Raw genomic sequence first — 23,433 nt, 5'->3', positions numbered from 1 at the left:
GGCACTGCATTGATACGCCAATCGTAGCGTATCTTGAGCATTTATTTGTTACATTAGGTAAAATGATCAGTCTTACGCTTCAGGTGCCAGTCCAGGGACTATATAATATTCCGGTGTGAAAACACCCTTTTCAATAAATATTTCATATCAACCATATCGGAAATCGAACCCGAGACCTCTCGCATGGTAGGCAAACGCGCTGACCATTACACCACGAGGCCGACAAAGATTCATAGATATACATAAATAAACACAAAATATTACATTAAAGTAGGTAGGCACATGATTAAATGTGTTTGAAAAGTTATAACAGTTTTAGGCAAAAAAACTTAAGACAGTTGGTACAATTTAAGCGTAGGTAAGCAAAATACAAAAAGTCAAAGAGATTTTTATAGCGTTCGAATAATGCAAGTTATTTCGATTTTATAGTGCTGCAAACTGTAGCTAATTTCGTGATTAATAATCATAGAATGTTTTTTGTCCGAATAGGCGGCTGTATCTATATAAGCGATGGCGCGTTATTAGTCTGAAGAGAAAACGCACCTCCGATCTGGATCCGCCATTCTGTGTTAACGATTTTACTTTGCTATTTATGAAAAAAAAAATATCAGAATTAAAGGCAGGGAGAGAGTGCAATCTATAGATGTGCATGTACAGGATATCCCTACCCTAGTGCCTCTGTCTCGATGTTTTTAAATTTCGTGCATACTATAGTACATTTTTAATCAAATACAATATTTCCTACTTATATAACATTAAAAATGGTTTACACAATATAATAATTATACTTCTTGATGTTAGTCTCCATCCCATTTCAATCGCATAAATCAGTCCAACATCGCTTGCTTCGAAAAATAGCGTGGATGCTCGGACGAGAGAGAGATAATTATTCTTATGCTGAAATAGAGTCAATGTTAAATATTTCTAGTCTACAAAAACGCAGAACTAATAATCCATATATATGTTCGGCATACTAAATGGCATAATCGATGTTCCATCATTACTGGGACAAGTAAAATTCAATATTCCGACTCGTAGATTGAGAAACAATGAAATACTGTTCATCGATCAGCATAGAACAAACTATGGCCTTAATTCTCCAATGACCCGTCTTTGTCGTATTGTTAACTCAAGACAAGATCTGGACTTTTTTGGTTTAAGTTTACAACGATTTAAACGAGCACTAAATAAATAGTCCAGATCTTGTCTCGATGTCCCTTATGTTTGTCAATGCTTCTTTTTTGAAATGTTTTAAACTATTCTTTTATTGTAATATTTAAACCCTATAAATTGTGTACATGGACAATGTCCGTTTATAAATAAATATTTAACAAACAAAAACCAAACCATCACGCTGTTTTCCAACGGGGTTAGAACGCCATATTACTGTCTTTGAATACAGCTTGTCCACCACATACCGCACACCGCATCTGAGGACAAAAGTCTCCATGGCGGTGCCCACATACACGGAAAATTTGCTCGTTGCCGAACGAGAAAATCTGCCTGAAAGAGCTCTCTATAATCTGATAGCCTTGGCATCTTTGTGCTGAAAGAAAGTAATCCAGAAGTACATAGTATGTACTTCATTGGATTGAGAAAAGAGGAAAGTGAATTCTTCACAGACAGGGATTAAATTAATTGGACATGATCAATTCGCCGAAATGATTACAAAACTGTTTAAAAGCCTTGAAATTACTTTTGGAAGCCACCACATCTGTTTATCTGACAGGACCTATAACAGGGCCACGGATAGTAGCGAGAAGCTCCATTCAGTAATCATAGAGAGGGGGAAAAGGACAAGACCACATGATGTGTTCAGAATATTGATTAGGATATCCGCAGCAGCACGAAGGGGAATTAACAATATGAAAAACAAATATTTTTTATTAATTTACCATGACCTGATAAAAACTGCGTAGTCCAGTGACCGGGGATAACCCAAGATGATTTTAAGCGCTGAAGGATTGAAGGAAACAAAGAAAAATAACCCTTCCCGAACGAGAAGATTTCCATCAAAATTATCTTAAGAGCTAGCTATCAGAACTAGCTCCCTCGGTATATTCGTAAATCTGAATGTAACATCTGTAAAACAACTTTATGTAAAAGCTCTGTTACTGTACGCACACAAACATTATTCTCTACCTTCCATAACTCCTTCCACAAATACAATAGTTACTAGATACTCCACCCTGAAATGCAAAAACAAATAAAAATTCATACAACTTTCGGTTAAAGAGGATAAGCCTACTACTCGGTTAAAGTGTACAATCTACTTCCATTATCCAAAGGACAATTTATAAGTACTCACAATATAAAATTGCTATTAAGAAATAGATATTGGAGGTGGGTTGCGCACGGATCGACAAATAAGTAAAAATGTGTGTAGTGTTTGTGAAATTTGGTATACAGGTCTATATAAATTGGGTACGTTTTTAATGATTATTTTATTATATTGCTTGTTGTGTTAATGATGATTAGTTTAATTAGATTAATTACGTTTTTATTTTATTAATATGTTAACTTTGTTGAATAACTAATTTAAAGCATGTTTTACTTATTGTAAAATGTTTCCCTCGGCACGAGACAACGCAGTGAGGGAATTTTATTATGTATATAAAAAAAGAATACAAACATTGTTAAAGTATAAATTAATTTTTAAAAAATCACTTCCCTCTTTTCTCAATCCAATGAAGTGCATATTATGCACTTCTGGATTACCTTATTCAAGCACAAAGATGATGATAAGGCTACCAGATTACAGAGAGCTCCTTCGAGCAGCTTTTCTCGTTCGGCAACGACCAATTTTTTCGGCGTACGTGGGCGCCGCCAAGGAAACATGTCCTCAGATGCGGTGTGCGACATGTGGTGGGCAAGCTTTCTTTGCAGACAAACCTCGTTTCCTCTACATTTATACATCTTCTCATACACACACGACGATAATTCCTACTTTTGACATGTCCCTTTTCAATTATTTGTAATTTATCATGCCATTTCTTTCTGTCTTCCTCGTTTTCAGCAAAAATCAATATTCGCATTGTTAATCTTTTCAGGTATTTTTTCGCTGTATGCGTGTCCAAACCATTGCAGCATCTTTTTCTTGATTTTGTGGATAATTTTTTTTTTTTTAATAGAAAATAAATATTTGCGTTCTTATGATTTACCCAAATATTCAATTTTGAGGGCCATTTTCAACGAGTTGTAAATAACTCACTATTAGAAAATGGAATCGAGTTGGGGTAGAGTGGGATTCGAACCACGGACCTTTGGTCCGTGAGTCCGAGACACTAGCCACAGGACCACAACCCGATTTTAATGCTAGTCTAATAGTCTATAATGCTAGTCTCAGCCTTACATAATGCACGGATCTCGACATTTGTGCGCTTACCGTACATAATGTTACCACACATTCGCCTAAGATATCGCATTTACATATACACATTTCATGGCTGCTACCGGGGAAAATAGCCTCTAGATTTTTCAATTGCTCTCCTAACCTAACTAAGGGTTGGTGTACCAGCCCAAAAATATAATATACCGTATTTCGTCAATTATAAGACACGTGTTTTATCATATTTTAGTGTCTCTGGATTCAGGTTGCATCTTATCATAAATAGCGTTAAAAACCCGAATACCGTATAGTAAAATTGGAAAAAAAATAGTCTCTATTTGAATCAATAATTATTATTAAAAGACACTTTCGTCCATTTCTTCAGTTTTCGTTATTATGACTTTATTTCAGAAATAAACGTAAAATCTACATGATTGGTTTGCATCCGTGTCCGGAAATTTATTCGCCAACAGTTTTTCGCAAGACATTTGTTCCCGGGCTTTTCTTCGCAAAGACAATTCACCGCCAGCGACTTGTTCGCCACAGCACTTCTTCGCCGAACATTTATTCGCTATGACATTTGTACGTTAAACATTTAATCGGAAATGCACTTGTTCGCGAAATATTTGATCCATTGATTATTTTTAACCTTAAAGGAGGATTCAAGTTTTGCTTGAATATTTCGTACAGAACGCATTCAAGTAAAAAGGTACAAATCATGAAAGGGTAGGTAAGTCGAAATCTTTGGCTAAAAAGGTAAAACGACTTATCGGTACACCACTACGCAGACTACTCTAAGGGGTAAGGAGAGAGAATAGAACGCCATTCTTAAACATTTTACAAACTTATTTTTTTTATTTATAAATATATTTTTTCACCACTTCGCGCGCCGGTATCTTGGCAGATATTTTTTTTTCGAAAATATTTCATGCCAAATTTCTTGAAAGGGTAGACAGAGTGGATAGAACGTCAAACTTCTTCAGTTTTAGGGAACATTTTTTTCCGTATTTTAGTTTATCGGGACAAATAGGTTTTAATACTTTATGTTTTTATTCTTATAATGTATTCATATAGTAATAGCATGTGTATTTTATTGAAAAAATACTATAATTATATTTATTTTAAACTTTAAAAAGTTTTAGAGACTTTAAAATAGAATTACTAATGCATAGAAGCAAAGACATCCATTTGTTCCTTTTTTTAAAAAGGATTTTAGCCCGTTGGCAGAGTTTATTGAAATCTGACGTTTTGACTGAATTCTAAATATTTTTAAAAACATTTCTGGAGAAATACTAAAAAATGAGGAAGTGTTAGTTAAGATAACTTGTTGTTTTGTTATAACTAGAAAAGCCATATAAATCCATAGGTGCATGCATTAATTACATTTATAGTTGAAGAAAAATCCATTGGTTTTTTTTAAAGAGTATGTTTTTAGCCTGTGGGCAGAGTTGATAAGATTCTGAATGTTTTTTTAGCATTACGGGAGACATATTCTTCAAACTCTTATGTTTGCATTAAGGTAAATATCTCAATGCATGTTCGTAACAAAATATGTATGACCTCGTATATAAAAATTACAGCGGCCATAAACTTTTGAAAACACAATATTAATTTAACAAAACCCAGCGATGAATGTGGAGGGAACCAGATATGTACAAAAAGACCAATTGATGTGGAGTTCTATCCTCTCTGCCTACCTTGCGGGGAAACAGCGGGTGGTTTGTTGTTTTTTCAGTGTATTTTATATCCACAGCTTGCCCAACACATACGGCACACCGCATCTGAGGCCGCCCACATACAACTACTACTACTACCATCACGCCATTTCCCCGTAAGGGTAGGAAGAGAGAATGGACCGCCACGCCCCTCTATCCTGGCATTTATTCCTAGCTTCTTCCACATTCATACATCTTGACATACATGCCCTTCGGTTCTGTCTGCTTTTGACATGACCAGACTTTGGTTTGTCTGATCATGCCACGTCTTCCCTGGTCGTTCTCGTCTCACGTTACCGTTCATTTTCGCCATATATACTTGTTTTACCATTCTTACGTCATGCATTCGTTCTACACGACCAAACCATCTCAGAGACCTTTTCTTGACCTAATCAATTAAACTTGACTCAGATTTACACTCTCGCCTGATTTCATAATTCCTATTAACAAATATTTTACCTATGAAGGTACCTATAAAAATGTAGAAGAATGGCGTTTTATCCTCTCTGCCTACGTATTTGGGTAAACTGGGGAAGGTTTAGTTAGAAAATAAATCAATTTCAAAGATTCACCGGGGTAATTAAAGTCAACAATGTTTTGAGTTTGTAATAATTTTTGTAAAGTTTATTTTTGGCACTTAAACAAGCAGGTAACAGAAAATAAGCCTTGTTAATTCGACTATTTCTTATCTTAAGTGTTTTTAAAATGTAGGTGTAAGGCGTTCTATCATCTCTGCCTATTTTGTGTAATTAGCACATCATGATGGTAAGACATAAATAAAACAAGTTTTGAAAATTCTAGCCTAAATAAGCTTATGCTAAAAATAAATAAGCTTGTGTGAAAAAAACTGTAAAAAATGGCGTTATATCCACTTTTCCTACCATTTGGAAAAAGCTGTAAGATTTTTTTAAATAAAAAAAACTTGTTTTTGGTATAAACATGTGAAATCATGGCATTCTATCCTCTCTACTTACGTCTCCAGGCAAAATGCGTCCTATTAATTTAAAGAATGATTTTTTTATTTTTATATTTGTAATGTTTATTTATTTATTTATTAACGGATATTGTCCATGTATACAATTTATAGGGTCTAAATATTACAATAAAAGAATAGTTTAAAACATTTAAAAAAATTAATCATTGACAAACATAAGAGACATGAAGACAAGGTCTGGACTATTTATTTAGTGCTCGTTTAAACCGTTATAAAATAAAACCAAAAAAGTCCAAGCATTTGGACATACTCAAACATTAAGGAAATAATTACTTGCGAAAAAAAAATTTTCCCTAAAAATAAAGAAGTTTGGCGTTCTATCTACTATCGAAGTGGAAACAAATATATATTTATAAATAAAAAAATAAGTTTGTGAAATGTTAAAAAATGGTGTTCTATCCTCTCTCCTTACCCCTTAGAGTAGTCTGCGTAGTGGTGTACCGATAGTCGTTTTATCTTTTTAGCCAAAGATTTCGACTTACCCACTCTTTCATGATTTGTACCTTTTTACTTGAATGCGTTCTGTACGAAATATTTAAGCAAAACTTGAATCCTCCTTTAAGGTTAAAAATAATCCACGGATTAAAATATTTCGCGAATAAGTGCATTTGCGATTAAATGTTTAACGAACAAATGTCATAGCGAATAAATGTTCGGCGAAGAAGTGCTGTGGCGAACAAGTCGCTGGCGGTGAATTGTCTTTGCGAAGAAAAGCCCGGGAACAAATGTCTTGCGAACAAATTTCCGGACACGGATGCAAACCAATCTAACATCTAATGTAACATTTTAGTAAATGGACAAAACATTGAAAAGGTTGATAGTTATATATACCTAGGACACGAAATAAAACTCAAGAAAAATAATCAAGAGGTAGAAATAGAAAAAAGACGAGGTATAGCATGAGCTGCCTTTGTAAGCTCTCATATATCCTGAAATCTCCGAAGTATTCACATTACTTAAAGGATAAAAAATAAATAATTTTAATGCTTGTGTTCTCCCTGTACTGACATATGGCTGTGAAACTTTTGTGTTCACGAAAAAAAAATTACACAAATTATCAGTGACACAGAGAGCCATAGAAAGGAGAATGCTGGGTATTTCGTTGAGACAGAAAAACCAATACATGGATTAGAGCGAGAACAAAGGTCACTGATGTGTTCCACCTAGCTGCAAACCAGAAATAGAGCTGGGTTGGTCATGTAACCAGATCCGCAGACTCTAGATGGACCAAAAATGTCCTCGAATGGCGACCTAGTGCGGGTAGAAGAAGTGTCGGCAGGCCTCAGACAAGGTGGTCTGATAACATAAGACAGTTGCAGAAAGTGGTTGGATGCGGTTGGTTCAGGATAGGGAGATATGGAGACTTAAGGGGGAGGTCTATGTTCAGTGTTGGACAAGAGACAGCTGATGATGAACAGTTTAATTTATATGAAACTGTTTCAGCTATTTCTGCAGTATAACTGTTTAACCCTTCAATGCCCAATGTTTCTAATTCTAACTAAAAACATTTTTTGATGTATGTTTTTTATGCAAATACTGGGAAAAATAAAGAAAGAAAAAAAATCCAGTTTTCATTTAATATTTTTGTTTACGTGCACAATATGCTACATCGGGCATTAAAATGTTAAAAAATACAAACATGTAAGGAAAACAATTATAATTTCAAATCTTTAAAAAAAGCAAAGAAATCACCCTTTGAACTTTAGCTAAATTACACTTTTGACAGAATACGTGCAACTGACTTTGTTTAAAATTTTATCAAAAAGGTTTACCCTGGTGGCGACTTTTTAAAACAAATTATAATGGCTAGTGTGTATACAATATGATGAACTAGTCGCCGAGTGACAAACATGTTTGAAATCAATTGTATACATAGACTATCGGTATGTAGCAGATCGTCTACATTGGGCATTGTAGGGTTAATTTTTTTACCACCTCAAAGGAGTGAGGTTCGCTCCCCACTTTACCATAACTTGATTCCCATTTCCTAATAGTGAGTTATTTACAACTCGTTAAAAAAGGCCCCCAAAATATAAATATTTGGGTAAATCATAAGAACCCAAATATTATATTTTAAAAAACTTAAATTGAAGAAGTATAACAATACAACTTAAACTAGTGCTACCAGGACCAGTTTCATTATAGCCGTTTTTTGTATGTGATTTTTTAGCAACTTATCTTCCTCAGGTTTTTTCAAATGATTTAAAAAAATATGACAAGTCGTATTTTAATCATTCATATTTACAATCCACTCCGACTTCACCGTGTCGACTGATAATCAGTTTCGATTAGTCCATAAATTCCCCGTAAATGAAAAAACGCGTTTCTCGAAAGCTTAACTAATAGGGATTGAGAAAAAAAATCAATACTTTCTCAGAAATCTGTGACTTTCAATAACTAAATCCATAGAAACTCAACCGACGCCGACGGTGTTGAAAATTCAAATTATACGAATTAAGGAAATATTTGCTTCAATTTATTGGTCTTTTCATAAAGCTGATCTTCGTCTACATTTCGACCTTGATTCAGCAGCTTCTACGGCATCTTCGCAAGTTTTTAACTTTCTCAAAATCATAATACTGACTCCATGACAGTTCGGATCCGGAAACACCGGTGACAAGTGCGCCAATATGGGAAACGAAGGCAAATTAAGAGAGCGAATTAGGCTCGCTAGCTCTCTAATATTCGATGACATTTAAAACCGGCACTGAAACTGAAACTGAAGAAATTTCAGACTCTGATAGTGATTATTCCTAGTTTAAATTTCTTATTGTTTTGATTGTACGACTTTGTCCCTTGTAACAATGTTTATTAGACAAGGGTCAATATCAAAACAAGAATGGAAATTTTGTAAGTCCCACGAGCTTAAGAAGTTTAAGACTACTTCCTTCAGTGAAATTGGTCGCGGAGAGTCTGAGGGTTTAACGGTGGCTGTTATTAATTTAATTTACCTTTTCTACATAATGTTAATTGTACATTAGCGGGTTTATTGCCAAGTGGCGATTTCTTCTAACCAACCAATATAATAAAAGTTTTATTTTTTTAATTCGATTTGCAAATCATATTTCATAGAAAATAAAGCTTAAGATATACAAAAATACAAATAATTGTACTTGTATATAAATTACGTTAAATCAATACTTTTACACGATGGGAAAAGGGAATAATACATGGCTAACACATGTTCTTATTTTATTTATTGTAATTTGGAGATCCTTATTAATTTTTATTCTGTTTTTTCACTATGTTTTTACAATGTATTTTACTACGTTTTTTACTGTTTTCTTTTGTACGTTTTTTACTATATTTTCACTATGTTTACTACCTTTTTCTAAAAACGTTGTTTTTTTTATTTCCATGTATTGATTACTGCTTTAATATTTTGAATGTCTTAAAACGGGGTAAATAACCTTAGTAAGACAGACAGTCAAAGCAACATCGTGTAATCGATAATTTTGTGTAAATTATAAATGTAAACAAAAAGCGGACTGTACAATGTAAAAAATAATATCATTCAATTACGTTCAAAGTTCGAGTATTTGAATAAAGTATAGGAGCACGGGATTGAACCTAGCTTTGATGCGATGAGGATGTTCTTCAATATTGGTGCACTTGATGATGAAAGTCCACAATGAATTATTAAACGATTTATTAAAATAACTTTTACAATGATATTAATAAAATATTTTTTTGAACAGGTGCCAGATAATTATAACCGCAAAATATGTACGGGGACTGTCAATACGAGTCTATAAAGATTACATGAACTTATGTAATAATTCATAGAAACTAAGTACCAGAAAATAAGAGGTAAGCGCTACAAACTAAAATATTACTACGCCATAGGAACTGAACTCTTATTTCTTTAAAGAAAAGGGTAGGTAAATTGCGAATTATTATTTTTGTAAACCGAAAATCATATTAACTACAACTCACCACCATTGTATTAAGTACAGGTCATAAATATTTAAGTCATTTAGCCAAAATTTTAATGAAACGCATTTTAGAATTACACTGTGGTATGTCTAAATTGGACATTTTGCAGGAGAGCAAAAACAAACTTTTAAATATATACTAATGCTTGTATCTTAATTGACATTATAACACTAAGTATTTTTGGCGGTGTTTGATCAATTGACTTTAAATACGCAGAGAACGCTGAAGCATCATAATTACTGCAGTGTTTTTGATTTAAAAAATATATTGATTATAAAGAATACTGAAATTTGTGGAATATCTCGCTCAAAAAAAATTGAAGAGATATGTGGTCATACGAATGCGAAATGTCGCTCAAGTTGTTCTAACTCTCAGCGCATCAGTTATAAAAACTTAATTAATATTTATGCTTTTAAAAAATATATATTATGTTCCTTTTGCTATGGCAGTATGTTTTTTAAATGAATAATAAATATTGAAATTATGTATTTAATAAAAACTTATCCATAATTCACTTGTTTCGCAATCCGATTAGTGACACAGTTGATAATATAACATATGCATATACGAGGTGTGGCAGAAAAGTAATGAGACTGGCAACATTGCAAGCAATCTGGCAACACTACGTTGTTGCCCTTTATAGAGCACGTATATCAGTAACCTCCCATAGCCCAGTGCGAGTTTCAACTCCTTACGTTAACCACGTGATTTTTGTGGCTGCTATTAGTGAAGTTGTGTTTTGGTTGTGTGTCACGCAAAATGGAACAGCGGAATTTGGAGCAACGTTGTGCCATTAAATTTTGAATGTGACGTTTAAAAAGTTAAAACAGGCCTATGGGGAACATTCTTTATCCCGAGCACAGGTTTTTCGGTGGCACCAATCATTTTTGAACACGTTGAAGACAAACAGCGTTCAAGGAGGCCTTCAACTTCGAAAACCGACGAAAACATCGAACGTGTCAACACTCTTGTGAGATCAGACCGTCGGTTAACATTAAGAACGTTAGTGAACAATTAAATTTAAACCGTTTTACAGTTCATCAAATTTTGAAGGAACATTTGCACATGAGAAAGATCTGAGCCAAGATGGTGCTGAAAAACCTCACAATTGAGCAGAAGGAGATTCGAAAAAACAAGTGTCTTGATCTTCTTGACAAAATCGCTAATGAGCAAGATTTCTTTAGTCGTGTGATCACAAGAGATCAATCATGTATTTTTGAATACGATCCTGAGACCAAGAGGCAAAGTGAGGAATGGCACACTGCAAACTCTCCTCGACTAAAGAAAGCTCGAATGAGCAAATCGAAAATCCAATCGATGCTGATTTGTTTTTTTTGGCAGAAGGGGAATCGTCCATGAAGAATTTGTTCCTCCAGGACAAACTGTAAACCAAGTTTTTTTATAAAGACGTCCTTGAAAGGCTCAGAAAAAGGGTCATTCGCGTGAGACCAGACATTGCAGGCAAACGGATGCTCCATCATGACAACGCCCCATGTCACACTGCCCTCTTCTTAACATAATGTTTGACCTCTAAGGGTATTCCTGTGGTTCTCCAGCCCCCCTATTCACCTGACCTCAGTCCCTGTGACTTCTTCCTTTTCCCTAAACTAAAAAATGTCCTCAAAGGACGTCATTTCGGGACTTAGGAAAATATTCAAAAGAGTGTAACAGACATTCTAAAGACCATACCGGTTGAAGACTTCCAGTGCTGCTACCAACAGTGGGAACAACATCTCCATCGGCGTGTAGTTGCCCAAAGGAACTACTTTGAAGGGGATAACATTGATGTTTGAAAAAAAAAACCTTTTGTAAATAAAAAATCTGTCTCATTACTTTTCTGCCACACCTCGTATACTTATACATTTTTTAATGTTCAAATTTACATTGCATTTTATTTTAGGCGAATGTCCATATAATAAAGTTATCTATCATAATGTATACAGCGGTGCGAGAACATTTTCCCCCCACGAAATTACAGTGAGGAAGTTCAGCCCCGCATAAATTGGATATACAAAATGCTAAAAATTAGTTCATTAAATTGAACGACGAAGTTGTAACTTGAAAATGCACGAAAAAAATATTTGAACGACGTCAAATATTTTTTTTTTTTTTTTTTAAATCATAGCGCTGATAATACGATAAACCGAGGCTTTACTGACATAATGCATTGGGTCATTAAAAAAAAGTTCCGGGATAATCGCATTTAAAGCTTTTTTATTCTTTCAACGTATTATTTTTCTAACATCTTTTTTTTAAAAGCTTTGAAAGAGTAATGTTTATTCTAGGCATAGCATAAAATTTGAAATCCACATCTTGCACCTATATTTTAAAATATTTGAAATATATAAATACTGTTGACAGCATGGCCTCGAAATAAGAGTTTTTGAAAAAAAAAATGGCTAAGTTTGATAGTCTATTAACAAATAATAAAAACATACAAAAGCCACTGAACTTCCTCATTCGCGAAAGAAGTAAATAATTTCTTCTCTAAAGTTCTCATTTTATAATTTATTTTGCGAGTATTAACTTTGTAAATTTCCACATTAAACTAATTATGTGTTTGTATGTAAATGATGCACACCGGTTTCGGGACACAACTGTTTCTTTATCTAGGCGTTAAGTAAAGTAAATAAATATTCAAGTTACACGTACTCTAAAAAAAAATAGAAATTTTGATAGTTTGTATTTATCTCTGCGTCCAGGCGGATGAAAAATACAGTTTTGTGTGTGAAATAGAACCAGAACCCTGGACGAGCGTTTTCGACTTTCGATGACTGCTCTCAAGTAAAAATCCAGAATAAAGAAATCGAGTGGAGATACGTCCGCCTCGTTGTTGTGCGCGCGTTTGCCTACACAGCAACATTTTATTGTTCCTGGACTGGCACTTGAAGCAGAAAACTGATCAGCTTGCCTTCATGTAACCGACGATCGAAAAACGATGCATTTCGTTTATCGATGCAGTGCCCTATGCACCACTATGTGCGGAAATGGGAGTAATAATGGTTTATTTTACGTTTGGACAAAAAAATAAATTTGTTCCGAAACCGGTTGGGATAGTAATTATACGCGAGTGATTTAAAACAATGTTCATTACATTTTTTTTCAGCTAAAAAAAGTGTGTTATATTATTTTATACGTAATTATTTTTTTACTATTAGTGCGATGCGATGTGTCGAAGAAATTAAATTACATTCGTGAATCAATTAATAAATTACTCACTTTATTTTACGTGTACTTATTAAATTTAATATATATAATTATTGTTTTTCTCGTACATATTTTGATTGATTATCTTCTCCGACATGAGTGTGCGAGTATATCGCACCCCCCGCCAAGGATGCCATAAGTAAAAACTGAGTTTTGAGTCAAGTGTGACATTTAATAGAATTTGGAATGTGATACACTGTGCCAAACTGCCATAACTAAAAAGTTCGTTATAAACGCATACGGAGTACATATGACACTCAAACATGATATTTAAATAGTGTTTTTCAAAAATGCGTTTGGCCACACCAACCTCAAACTGAGAAAATTGATGCTTAACATCAGGCGCATTTTCAAAAATATGATTCATTATTTAGCTTGGCTGTTAAGTTTAATACATAAAAAAACATAATACAACAAAAAAAGGAATTACATTTTTGTGTTTAATATATTAAGTATAAAAATTTAATAAAAAGTGGGATAACACATTTTTTACAGAACACCTTTTTTAAAAATAAATATTTGAGTTCTTATGATTTACCCAAATATATTATTTTGAGGCCCATTTTCAAACGAGTTGTAAATAACTCACTATTAGAAAATGGAAATCAAGTTGGGGTAGAGTGGGATTCGAACTACGGACCTTTGATCCGTGAGTCCGAGACACTAGCCACGGAACCACAACCCGATTAACCTTAAAAACTACCTCTGTAATAACAATAAGGAAAAACTGTTGTAAACAATGTTACTTCCCAAAAAATACGTAAATCTATAATTATCCTTTTTTAAGTAAAATTATTAATAGTACCTTTATATTTTATTGTGTGGAAAATTTTGAGCAAAAATAAATCAAATTGAAACAATAGCTTCATATTCTAAACCAGAAGTTAAAAATACCATGGGATTTACTTCCAATATGAATCCCCAAATTACAAAAAGTTAATTGACGTTTGTAAAAAACAAAACTTGTCGACAAAGAAGTGTCTTTTGCGGGGTTAACACATTTTTGCAATATTGTTATCATGTTAGCTACATATTGATCTTAATTCACAACAATACGTTAAGCGGCTTAAATCAGTGTTACATTGATTTTAGTCCAGTTGCATGGTTTTCGGTTAACACATCCGAGGTATTACATTGTAAGTTTAAACTCGTCACTTTTGGATCATAATTCTGAGATCAGCTCATTTTTTCCGATTTTGTGGTTTGACACATTTTCGCATAACACAATCCATTTACCTATTATATAATATTTTTAATTCGTCAAGACTGCCTAATACGAAATGTGGCAGTCATGACATATTTATTGAGTGTCAAATTTAACAATTAAAGATATTTTTTAATAAATAATGTTTGTACTGAATGTACTTAATATTATATCAGAGTTTAATCATATTGAGTAAATTGTTTGATACTGATCTGAGGTCAGAAATTGCGAATGTTAAAATCTTAAAAATCGTTTTTCTCAGTTTGACGAATTTAGACTTGTGGCACTCCTATTTCATTCTATTTTATAAGGTAATTCAATAAATATATATACTAGAAAACATATAATTTGAAGGTACGGGAGGTTGCGATATATTACACTTTGTTTTATTGTTTGCTGGAAGAAGTTAGTGAGTGGAAATTTAGTCAAATCTAACTGACCTATCCGTATCATATATAACGCCGTTGCGCTGGCAATACCTGTTACAATACCCGGTGTTTAATAAAATACATTGGGCTTAAGGTCTGCCGATATCGGACTCATGCGACAGAGACAACGCTCTACAAATTCGGCAGACTCTTTCTTTAGCCCGATGTACTTTATTAACTGCTATCAATTTAAGGAGATAATTCAAACAATGGACCTTTTGATGATGTATGTTCTTTTTAAATATTTTTTTATATACAACAAAAAGGAAAAACGGGTATTTTTATTTTTTAAATTATTTAAGTACAGTTTGTTGAAACAAAATTATGTAATCTTAATGAGAAATGAGAAAGAAAAAAAACACTAATTACCGACAACAGATATTACCGGCGCAACAACGATAAACAAAAAATGTTATTATTTAATTGATTTGCATAAATGGAAAGTAGGCGAATGTCAATGTTATATTTATGTACATCGAATGTAATGTAATAATTGGCAAACACAAGAGAAAATTGAATTTGTTAAATTTGTAGAAGTGAAAATAATTATATATTTATCGTTGTATAGAAGACGAAACGCAAACTAGAATCGGCGAAATGAGCAGCCAACTCATAGAGATGACAACACTGGATTTCTACCGCTACAGCATCCCGGTGGTCCTCGCCATCCGGATTGTTTCCGTGATGTTCAACATTAAGATGATCGGGAGCATCAAGTGGATGAGCAGGCCGATCTCGCCCGTCGTAAAGGTGACCGTCAGTCTGGTGGGGTCTGACGCTTTCACGACTCTGTCGACCATAGTGGGAATCACTCAGCAAAGCCTGTTGCCGGCGATCAAGCCGGCACTAAATGCGACGCTCTGCCCGAACCCGATGATCGACGGACTTCGGTAAGTAGTATTGATTAATTTTATTTTATTTTATTTTATTTTTATTTTATTTTATTTGGAATTTTTACAGCTATTACTTAAACAAAATAAGTAGAAAAATATTAACAATACTTGAGCCAATTAAAAAAATCCACTGTAAATCTAATGACACATAATATATAAGAAAAGAGTTTACGTAATTGTATGTCTGTGACGTTTGTATTCGTGTGTATGTGAATGTGTGTATGCGTAAATGAATGAGGGAGAGGGTGCGTGTGTGTGGGTGCGTAAGTATAAAAAAATAATTGTTTAAAACTTGTAAATATATTAAAAATGGTACAAGAGCTTGGTAAAAAGTTTGAAACCTTTTTGTTAAAATTTAAATCAGGAAATGTTATAAATTGGTTTTTTTTTAAGTACGAGTATGTTAAATTTCAAAACCGTATTCTGAAAAATAGCATTTTATTTTAAAATTTAACTGATACACGCTGAATGAATAAATAATGTACGACGAGTCCCATACAATACGAGTACGGTAGTATTTTTTTTATTTTAGGAGATCCGGATAATTTTATCCCAGCTAACCCACTAGTAACATGATTTTCTTTTCAACTGTTAGAAACGGCTAAGAATCCCTATAGAAAGATGATATTATATATTAAATATGTAGTGAAACTGAAGGGCACCTTAATTGTATATTAAATAAATTAATACACTAGAACCTCGATTATCCGAAATAATTGGGGATGGCAGTAGTCCGGATAACTAAAAATCCGGATAATAGAAAGAAAAAAATAGAACAACAACAACAAACCATCATGCCGTTTCCCCGTACTGTCTCTTGTAAAAAATAACAAGAATCCAGATTGGCAAAGCGTAAAACAGTAATGTTCTGTAAAACTTGAATTTAGCAGATACGACTTTTAACCTTAGCAGGCCAGCGTAAGTGTAGACAAAGAGGATAGAACGCCATATCACTCTGTTTCTGCATGCAGATCTCGCTTCCTCTATATGCATACATCCTCTCATGAACGCGTGCCAATTATTCCAACATTTAACATGTCCATCTTCAAGTATTTGTTGGATTTGGTCATGCCATGTTTCTCGGTCTTCCTCTACTTCTGCATCCATTAACATTCGCATTATAAATGTTTTTAGCCGTTCTTTCGCTGTCCATTCGCTCTACATTTCCAAACAACGCAGAGCTCCTTTTTTGATTTTGTCGATAGTGCTTATTTCTTTTATATATTTATTTATTTAAATGTACAATACGCCACTACTACCAATTACGTACAATACATTATATAAATAGGTAATTACAAAAACATATATTATTAAGGTCCATAAAACCATAGTAAACAAAAACGAATAAGTCAGGAGATAATCTTCAAAATGGTCAAGTCCACTTTTGTTCAAATTGAATAAATGTGACATATAGTTTCTGAAGTTTCTATATTCATTTGATTTAATTTTATTATTTTTTAAGTTTATTTATTTCACATAAGAAAATTCTTTTTTCATTTTATATTGAAGCAGAACAGTGAGGGACTTGACTAAATTTGAAATTCAGAAATTTAAAAACATTTCATTTTTGTTCAAATAAAAGTGATTTTGACACATTAGAAGCAAAAGCGATGCTTTAAAATAAATGTACAAAAATATTTGAAAAAAAAACTCATTTTTGGACTTGACCAATTTTGAAGATTACCTCCTGAAGTCACCAATACACATTATGATACATAGCTAGAGAGGAAGTGTCTAAAACCGGGAATCCCAGCATGGAAAAATCAAAGTCTCTCGGTAGGCTGTTCAACAGAACAAATCATTCTCCCAACGGGAATCAACAACGACATCAACCGTAAGTTTGTCCTGCATTATGAGAGAACAAATGGTCTGTGTTGCCTAGTTCTCAAATAGTTGCTCGGTACATACAATTTTATGCGCTATTTAATTTTTAAAAAAACACCTCAGCCTTATATAATAAAAAATACATATGATTGATTTTTACTTAAAATTAGCTTTCCGTATAAAAGCTGCCAAATCACGTTTAGTTTTGAGACATACGAGTATAGATAAGTTGTCTCGAGTTACATTCTTCCTGCCTCTCATACCACGTCATGGCGACATCTGAACACGGAAAAGCTTCAGAATGTTTAAGGCCTATATTTTCCTCCTTGTCAGCAATCTCCGCATTGCCTTCTAGATCTTAATCTTCTGAAGATGTGTATTTCCTTAATTATTTTGGAAACCAGGATAATTCACATCAAAATTTAACCACTCGTTGACATCTTCTTTGTCGCATTCGCTGCGTATTGACATTTGTACTATTGATGCCGAATCAGAAAGTTCTGCAATACTATCCACTAGACTCACTAACGATCTTTTCATGTTCCATGATTTTAATGTTGACCCATTCACGGAATTCCAACTCCTTGCTGCCATGTGGCAACCGTCCTGGACATTGGTCTTCTTACGCAAACCGATAATAAGGAATTCCAGCCCAACCCGGAATTAAATTTTAAAAATGTTTTCGTGTACACGTGAATATTAAAAAAAAATGGAGTGGGATGAAATATCTCAAAAACGCACGCAAAAATAAATAAAAAATGTCAAAAATAGTATTTATTTTAAAATCGTAAATAATGACGTCACTCCTTATATCTACGTGTAGTATTTCCGGTTTCCGCTTTAAAGCCCCCGCACCTTGTAAGGAACGTTTTGACCATAGAAAAAAAAAAGAGTATAATTTTCATTATACTCTTTTAGCCAGAGATTATGTCAACTTTCTAGGTTTTTCTAAATCGAAACGTTCGTAAAAACAACCATAACATAGAAATGAGCAAATTACGATCAACCAAATGAAGTAATCAAAGCAATATTCCATACATTCTTGTCAGTTTTGTTATTGGATGGAGAAATACAACTTACCGCGGTCAGTGAAAGTATGAATTCCAACTGTTTCGTGACGTCACTACTGAAAAGTGACACACTGATTACAGTCATTTGGCGCGGTATTTGATAAATGTAACTTTAAAAAATCATATCTTTGTAAATAACGCACAAAAAATATATATATATATATATATTTATTTGCTTAGTTAAATAGTACGCTAATAGAAAAAAAAATAGAAAACAGTGGAATTCCTCATTGAAGGATCTGTTTTCGTTTCTACGAGTACTACACCCTGATCCATCGGTATTAGGTGGAAATTTTTTTACCATAAACATTTCATCAATCTGGTTTAAGCATTATATTGGCGGATGCGACAGTGCATTCATCAATGGTCAAGCATGTCATTAAATTTATATTTAAATTATGTACTAAATCCAATCCGGAGGGTCGAAAATCCGGATAATCAGGGTATATAGAAATATTGTTAGACTATATAGAAATAGTGTTAGACGATGAGAAAGTTCGGTGGGTATTTTTATTTGTAATAATAGACTGCCAGACTAAGCCAAAACTAAATTTTTATTTTGATGTCGAATTATCATCGCTGAGATTGTATTATTTATTTATTAAGGAAATTATACAGTCTTTATATAAATACAAGGTACAAAAGAACAATTAAAAAAGTAAGACCAATTACAGATTTCACATTAATTTTTTATGAATGCAGGAAGAGAGGGGAAAAAATAATTCAATTCTAAAAATATATATACACGAGTATATAAAAATATAAATATTAAATAAAAAGTACATAAATGGAGAAGACATTGTATAGCTACAACTATACTTTCCGGGAGGGGGATCTCTCTCTGCTTCCATGAACATTTATATTTCATAGTAAAAATTCACAACCAACAATAATTAATTAGATGCAGGTAATAGATGTACATATGAATAAGTAAAAATGAAGAGTTGAAATGTAAAGTTAAAATTTAAAGTTAAAATTAAAAAAGTTAAAACTAAAAGATAAAATTAAAAGTCAATATAGTTTTGTGACGTCACTAGTTCTCTTCGGTGAGAAGTCCAGATTGGTGAGTTGGCTTCCCAGAAACCGGAAATCTATCACAACACTCTATCATTGGTTGATTTAGAAGAACTTGTGTCGTCATTTAAAATAGTTAATTTTCATTAATTTTTTTCGTACATCGTAAAATAACGTTTTCATATCCAATTTCTTGTAGCACTTAACTACTTGATTTTGAGTAAACATCAGAAGATGATATTTATGGTGGCTGATAACCGGTTGAGACACCCCCCCATCTAAATATGTACAACGAACGATTGAGATCCTAACACAACCAATGTTGAGCGAGCGATTCTTCAAAGGCGGTCTATTGTATCATCAAAGTCATTCCCCTTTCTGCGCCCAGAGGTGCATAGGGCACACCATTAGTAAACCAAATGGAGTGTATTCCGATCATCTGTTACATGAAGGGAGGATGATCAGTCTTACGCTGCATGTAACAATGAAATATTGCAGTTTGAAACTTCCTTTCAGACAATCGTGTCGTGTCGACCTTGCCAGGAATCGAATCCGGGACCTCACGCACGAAAGGCGCGCGCGATAACCACTACACAACCTTGTGGACTTATCACCACTCGATTTCCTTATTCAGGATATTTACCCGAGAGCAGCCATCGAGTCGAAAACACATGTCCAGGGCTCTGGTTCTGTTTCACACACGGAACTGTATTTTCTATCCGCCTGGACAAAGGGGAAAACTTTCAATAGCGAAATCATATTTGTATTTTTATTATGAAACTTATACAGATAATATAATAATAAAAAATGAATGTGTCCTCACTGGGAAGTCAAGTGCCGAGATTTCACACTGCATCCATGAACAAGTGTATATTTTTTTAATGCAAGTTCCTTTTTCTGTCCGAGCGGACAAAGAATACAGTTTTATGTGTAAAATAGAAGAACCAGAAACCTTGACGAGCGTTTTTGACTCGATGGCTACTCTCAAGTAAAAATCTTGAAAACGTAGTAGAGTCCGCCGCGTAGTGTAGTGGTTGACGCGTTCGCTCTCCATGTTTGAATTTCGAATCCTGGCAGGGTCGATGCAAAATATTTGTTTCTAAAGTTGTTTTACAGCGCAATATTTCTTTTCAATGTAACAAAAATGATGTAGATACGCTGCATCGGGAATACCAATGCAGTGTCATATGTACGCTGGGCGCAGTTTGGATAGGGAGATGGTAATTATGAACATTACATTTGTCCTGAGATCCTAAGATCTCAAGCTCAATTCCCGGCAGGGTCGACATGGAATATTAATTTGGCAATGTGATCTGTATCGTATTATTTCGTGGTTTCTGTACTGGATTTGAAGCATAAAACTGATCATATTGCCTTCATCTCGAATTATTTAGATTGGAATTGAAGAATCGATGCAGTGCCCTATGCACGTACAAGCACAAAGTTTTATTCAGGACTTTTTGATGTGAAAACTTTTATTTTTTCAATAGGCGAACGCAAAATACAACGTTTAAACCGACCCAAGATATTTAAGTAAATAAAAAAAACAAATAAAGTACGAAATTAATATTTTAACCACTAATTTTGAGATTTTCCATGTTCATTTTTGGAAAGTTTTTTATTGAAATAAACGGCACTTAGTGCCTTTTATATATTAGTTACAATTACAGTAAAATATACATACATGTAAGTATAATGATAAGTAATACAGAGCATTTAAAACTATATTATTAATTTACAAATTAAGAAAGTCTAAAAAAGAGAAAGTATAAAAAAAAATATATTATAAATAAATATTAATATATTCTAAATTTTTTGATAAAAATATAACTAAATATGTTATTTGTGTAAAATCACTAAATAAATTTAATCTGCCGACAGATTTCGGGAAATAACAGTCATGATCGGGGCCAGTATTACATTGGAAAGTTAACATTTATCTTCAATTTCATCAGTAAAATTAAACTTTCTGTATGAAAAATAGAATGTGTTTACAAATATGTTTTTATACGTGTGCAATTACAAGTTACCGGCACATGGAGACGATTCCACAGTTGAGCCGCTTTTACTTTACTTTACGCAATTAGTGTGTCGATAATAGGAACATATTTTACTCACGTACCTAGTGCCTAGTGACTGCTTCCCTAATCAAAAACCTCACCGTACGCCCCTGATACCTTCTGATATAATGAAAATACTCCAAAGGACGGACACCAAAGATCACCAAGATTCACTGTTATAAATTAGCTACCCCCGGCTTCCTTTGATTATACTGATGTCACAACATTTTAATTAGTCTAAAATACAAAAGATGAAAATCGACGTGAGATTTAAAGATAAATCAAAATGTATGACTATGATTAAATCACTTCATAAGATGTGACGGCAAATCTCAGGTGAAAGAGTAATAACTATTCTAAATAAACCCCAATCCGACAGGTGGCGGGTCCTAAATGTAAGAGACATCTATGGTGGGAAAAATAAAGCACGCCTCGAATAGCAAAGCAGTTTTAGCAGTGCCGTGGGTTTAAATCCTGGCTAACAAAAAAAAATAATCGTTGGTATTCAAATGATGAGGGGAATGAGGAATTTCAGCCCTACGGGAAATTGGATTCAAAAAATGTTTTTTTACCCGCAGTAAAAATAAGATAATTTAATTATACGACAAAGTTCCTTGAAAATGAACAAAAAAAGATTTTAAAATATTTTAAGAAAAACGAACTACATTGAACGACGTCACTAGTTCATATGAATCAACCAATGATAGAGAGTTGTGGAAGATTTCCGATTTACTTATCGTCAATCGGCAGAACTAACCGAGAAGAAGCAGAAGAGAACTTGAGACGTCACATGAGGATTAATTTCAAAACTATAAAAAATCATTACGATACGTAAAAAAAATTTAAAAACTTTTTAGCTTAGTTTAATAGTATATTAATAATTACATTTTTTTTAAACCACTGAAGTTCCTCGTTCTCTCAAATTCAAACAAAAATAAACAGAAAAGTTTTAAATGAAAACTGAAAAATAACACTTTTATGCAAGGAAAAAATGACTCATTTCAAAGCTATTTAAACAAAAATATGTATCGTAGTTTCAATATGAACTGTGAGAGTTTTAAAAATTTTCTCAAAACTATTTATGTTAATGATAATTTGTGTGAATAAATTCCAATAAAATCTGGAAATTTTAAAACGTTTAAACCAGGGGTGATATTAAAAACCCCTTTATTATTATTTTCATTATTTATCATATTTACATGCAAAATATGCGAGATAAAGGTGTTTTCTACGGCCGTGAGAGTGGTTCAGAATAGCAACGCAGGAGTACCAGAATCTTACTACAATAAAATTTTAGATGGAGATGTATGGCTAACATACTCAACTGTTAGACCTTTTTACTATGGAAATTAATTTTAGCCGAATAATTAGAAACATACACAAATTAGAGATGACAACAATCAAGATAGCATCATATGACTGTAAGCCAGTAAAACAAATAACCCCCACTATAACAGAATTGTGCAGCAATACTAATATTGCAAGGAAACATGAATCACGAATGACAACCTTAGTTTTCTCAACAATATTTACAAATAATTTATTGCAACGGGAACACCAGATGAAGATACGTCATTTGAAATTCTTTAGGGTAGTAAGAAAATGGGAATCAAGTTGTGGTAATGTGGGGTTCGAACCTAGGAGCTTTGATCCACAAATCCGCATCACTAGCCACGGGACCACAACCTGGTTTGATTGATCCCAGATTAGCAATAATATTAATTGAACACGCTAAAAAAAAACACTTGTGACCGCACTTG

The 23,433-nt window shown here is 33.4% G+C and overlaps 2 protein-coding genes across 2 annotated transcripts in view; one reads left to right on the top strand and one right to left on the bottom strand.

Moving 5' to 3' along the window:
• Positions 1-23,433, bottom strand: part of LOC148276572 (glycosyltransferase 25 family member) — a 100,524-nt gene that overhangs the window by 57,312 nt on the left and 19,779 nt on the right. The window lies entirely within an intron of this gene.
• LOC148276573 (uncharacterized) overlaps positions 1-23,433 on the top strand; it is a 50,213-nt gene that overhangs the window by 20,217 nt on the left and 6,563 nt on the right. The window contains exons 2-3 of the mRNA XM_088234080.1: positions 9,736-9,847; positions 15,381-15,702. Coding sequence (XP_088090206.1) covers positions 15,410-15,702 — 293 coding nt within the window. The 5' untranslated portion in view covers positions 9,736-9,847; positions 15,381-15,409. The remainder of the gene's footprint in view (positions 1-9,735; positions 9,848-15,380; positions 15,703-23,433) is intronic.

This window comes from Micrasema longulum, unplaced genomic scaffold (genome assembly GCF_059751315.1).
Source record: "Micrasema longulum isolate JH-2025_06_02 unplaced genomic scaffold, ASM5975131v1 h1tg001192l, whole genome shotgun sequence".
NCBI lineage: Eukaryota > Metazoa > Arthropoda > Insecta > Trichoptera > Brachycentridae > Micrasema > Micrasema longulum.
The sequence above is the reverse complement of the archived record's forward strand: the minus strand, read 5'-3'. Positions and strand labels throughout refer to the sequence as shown.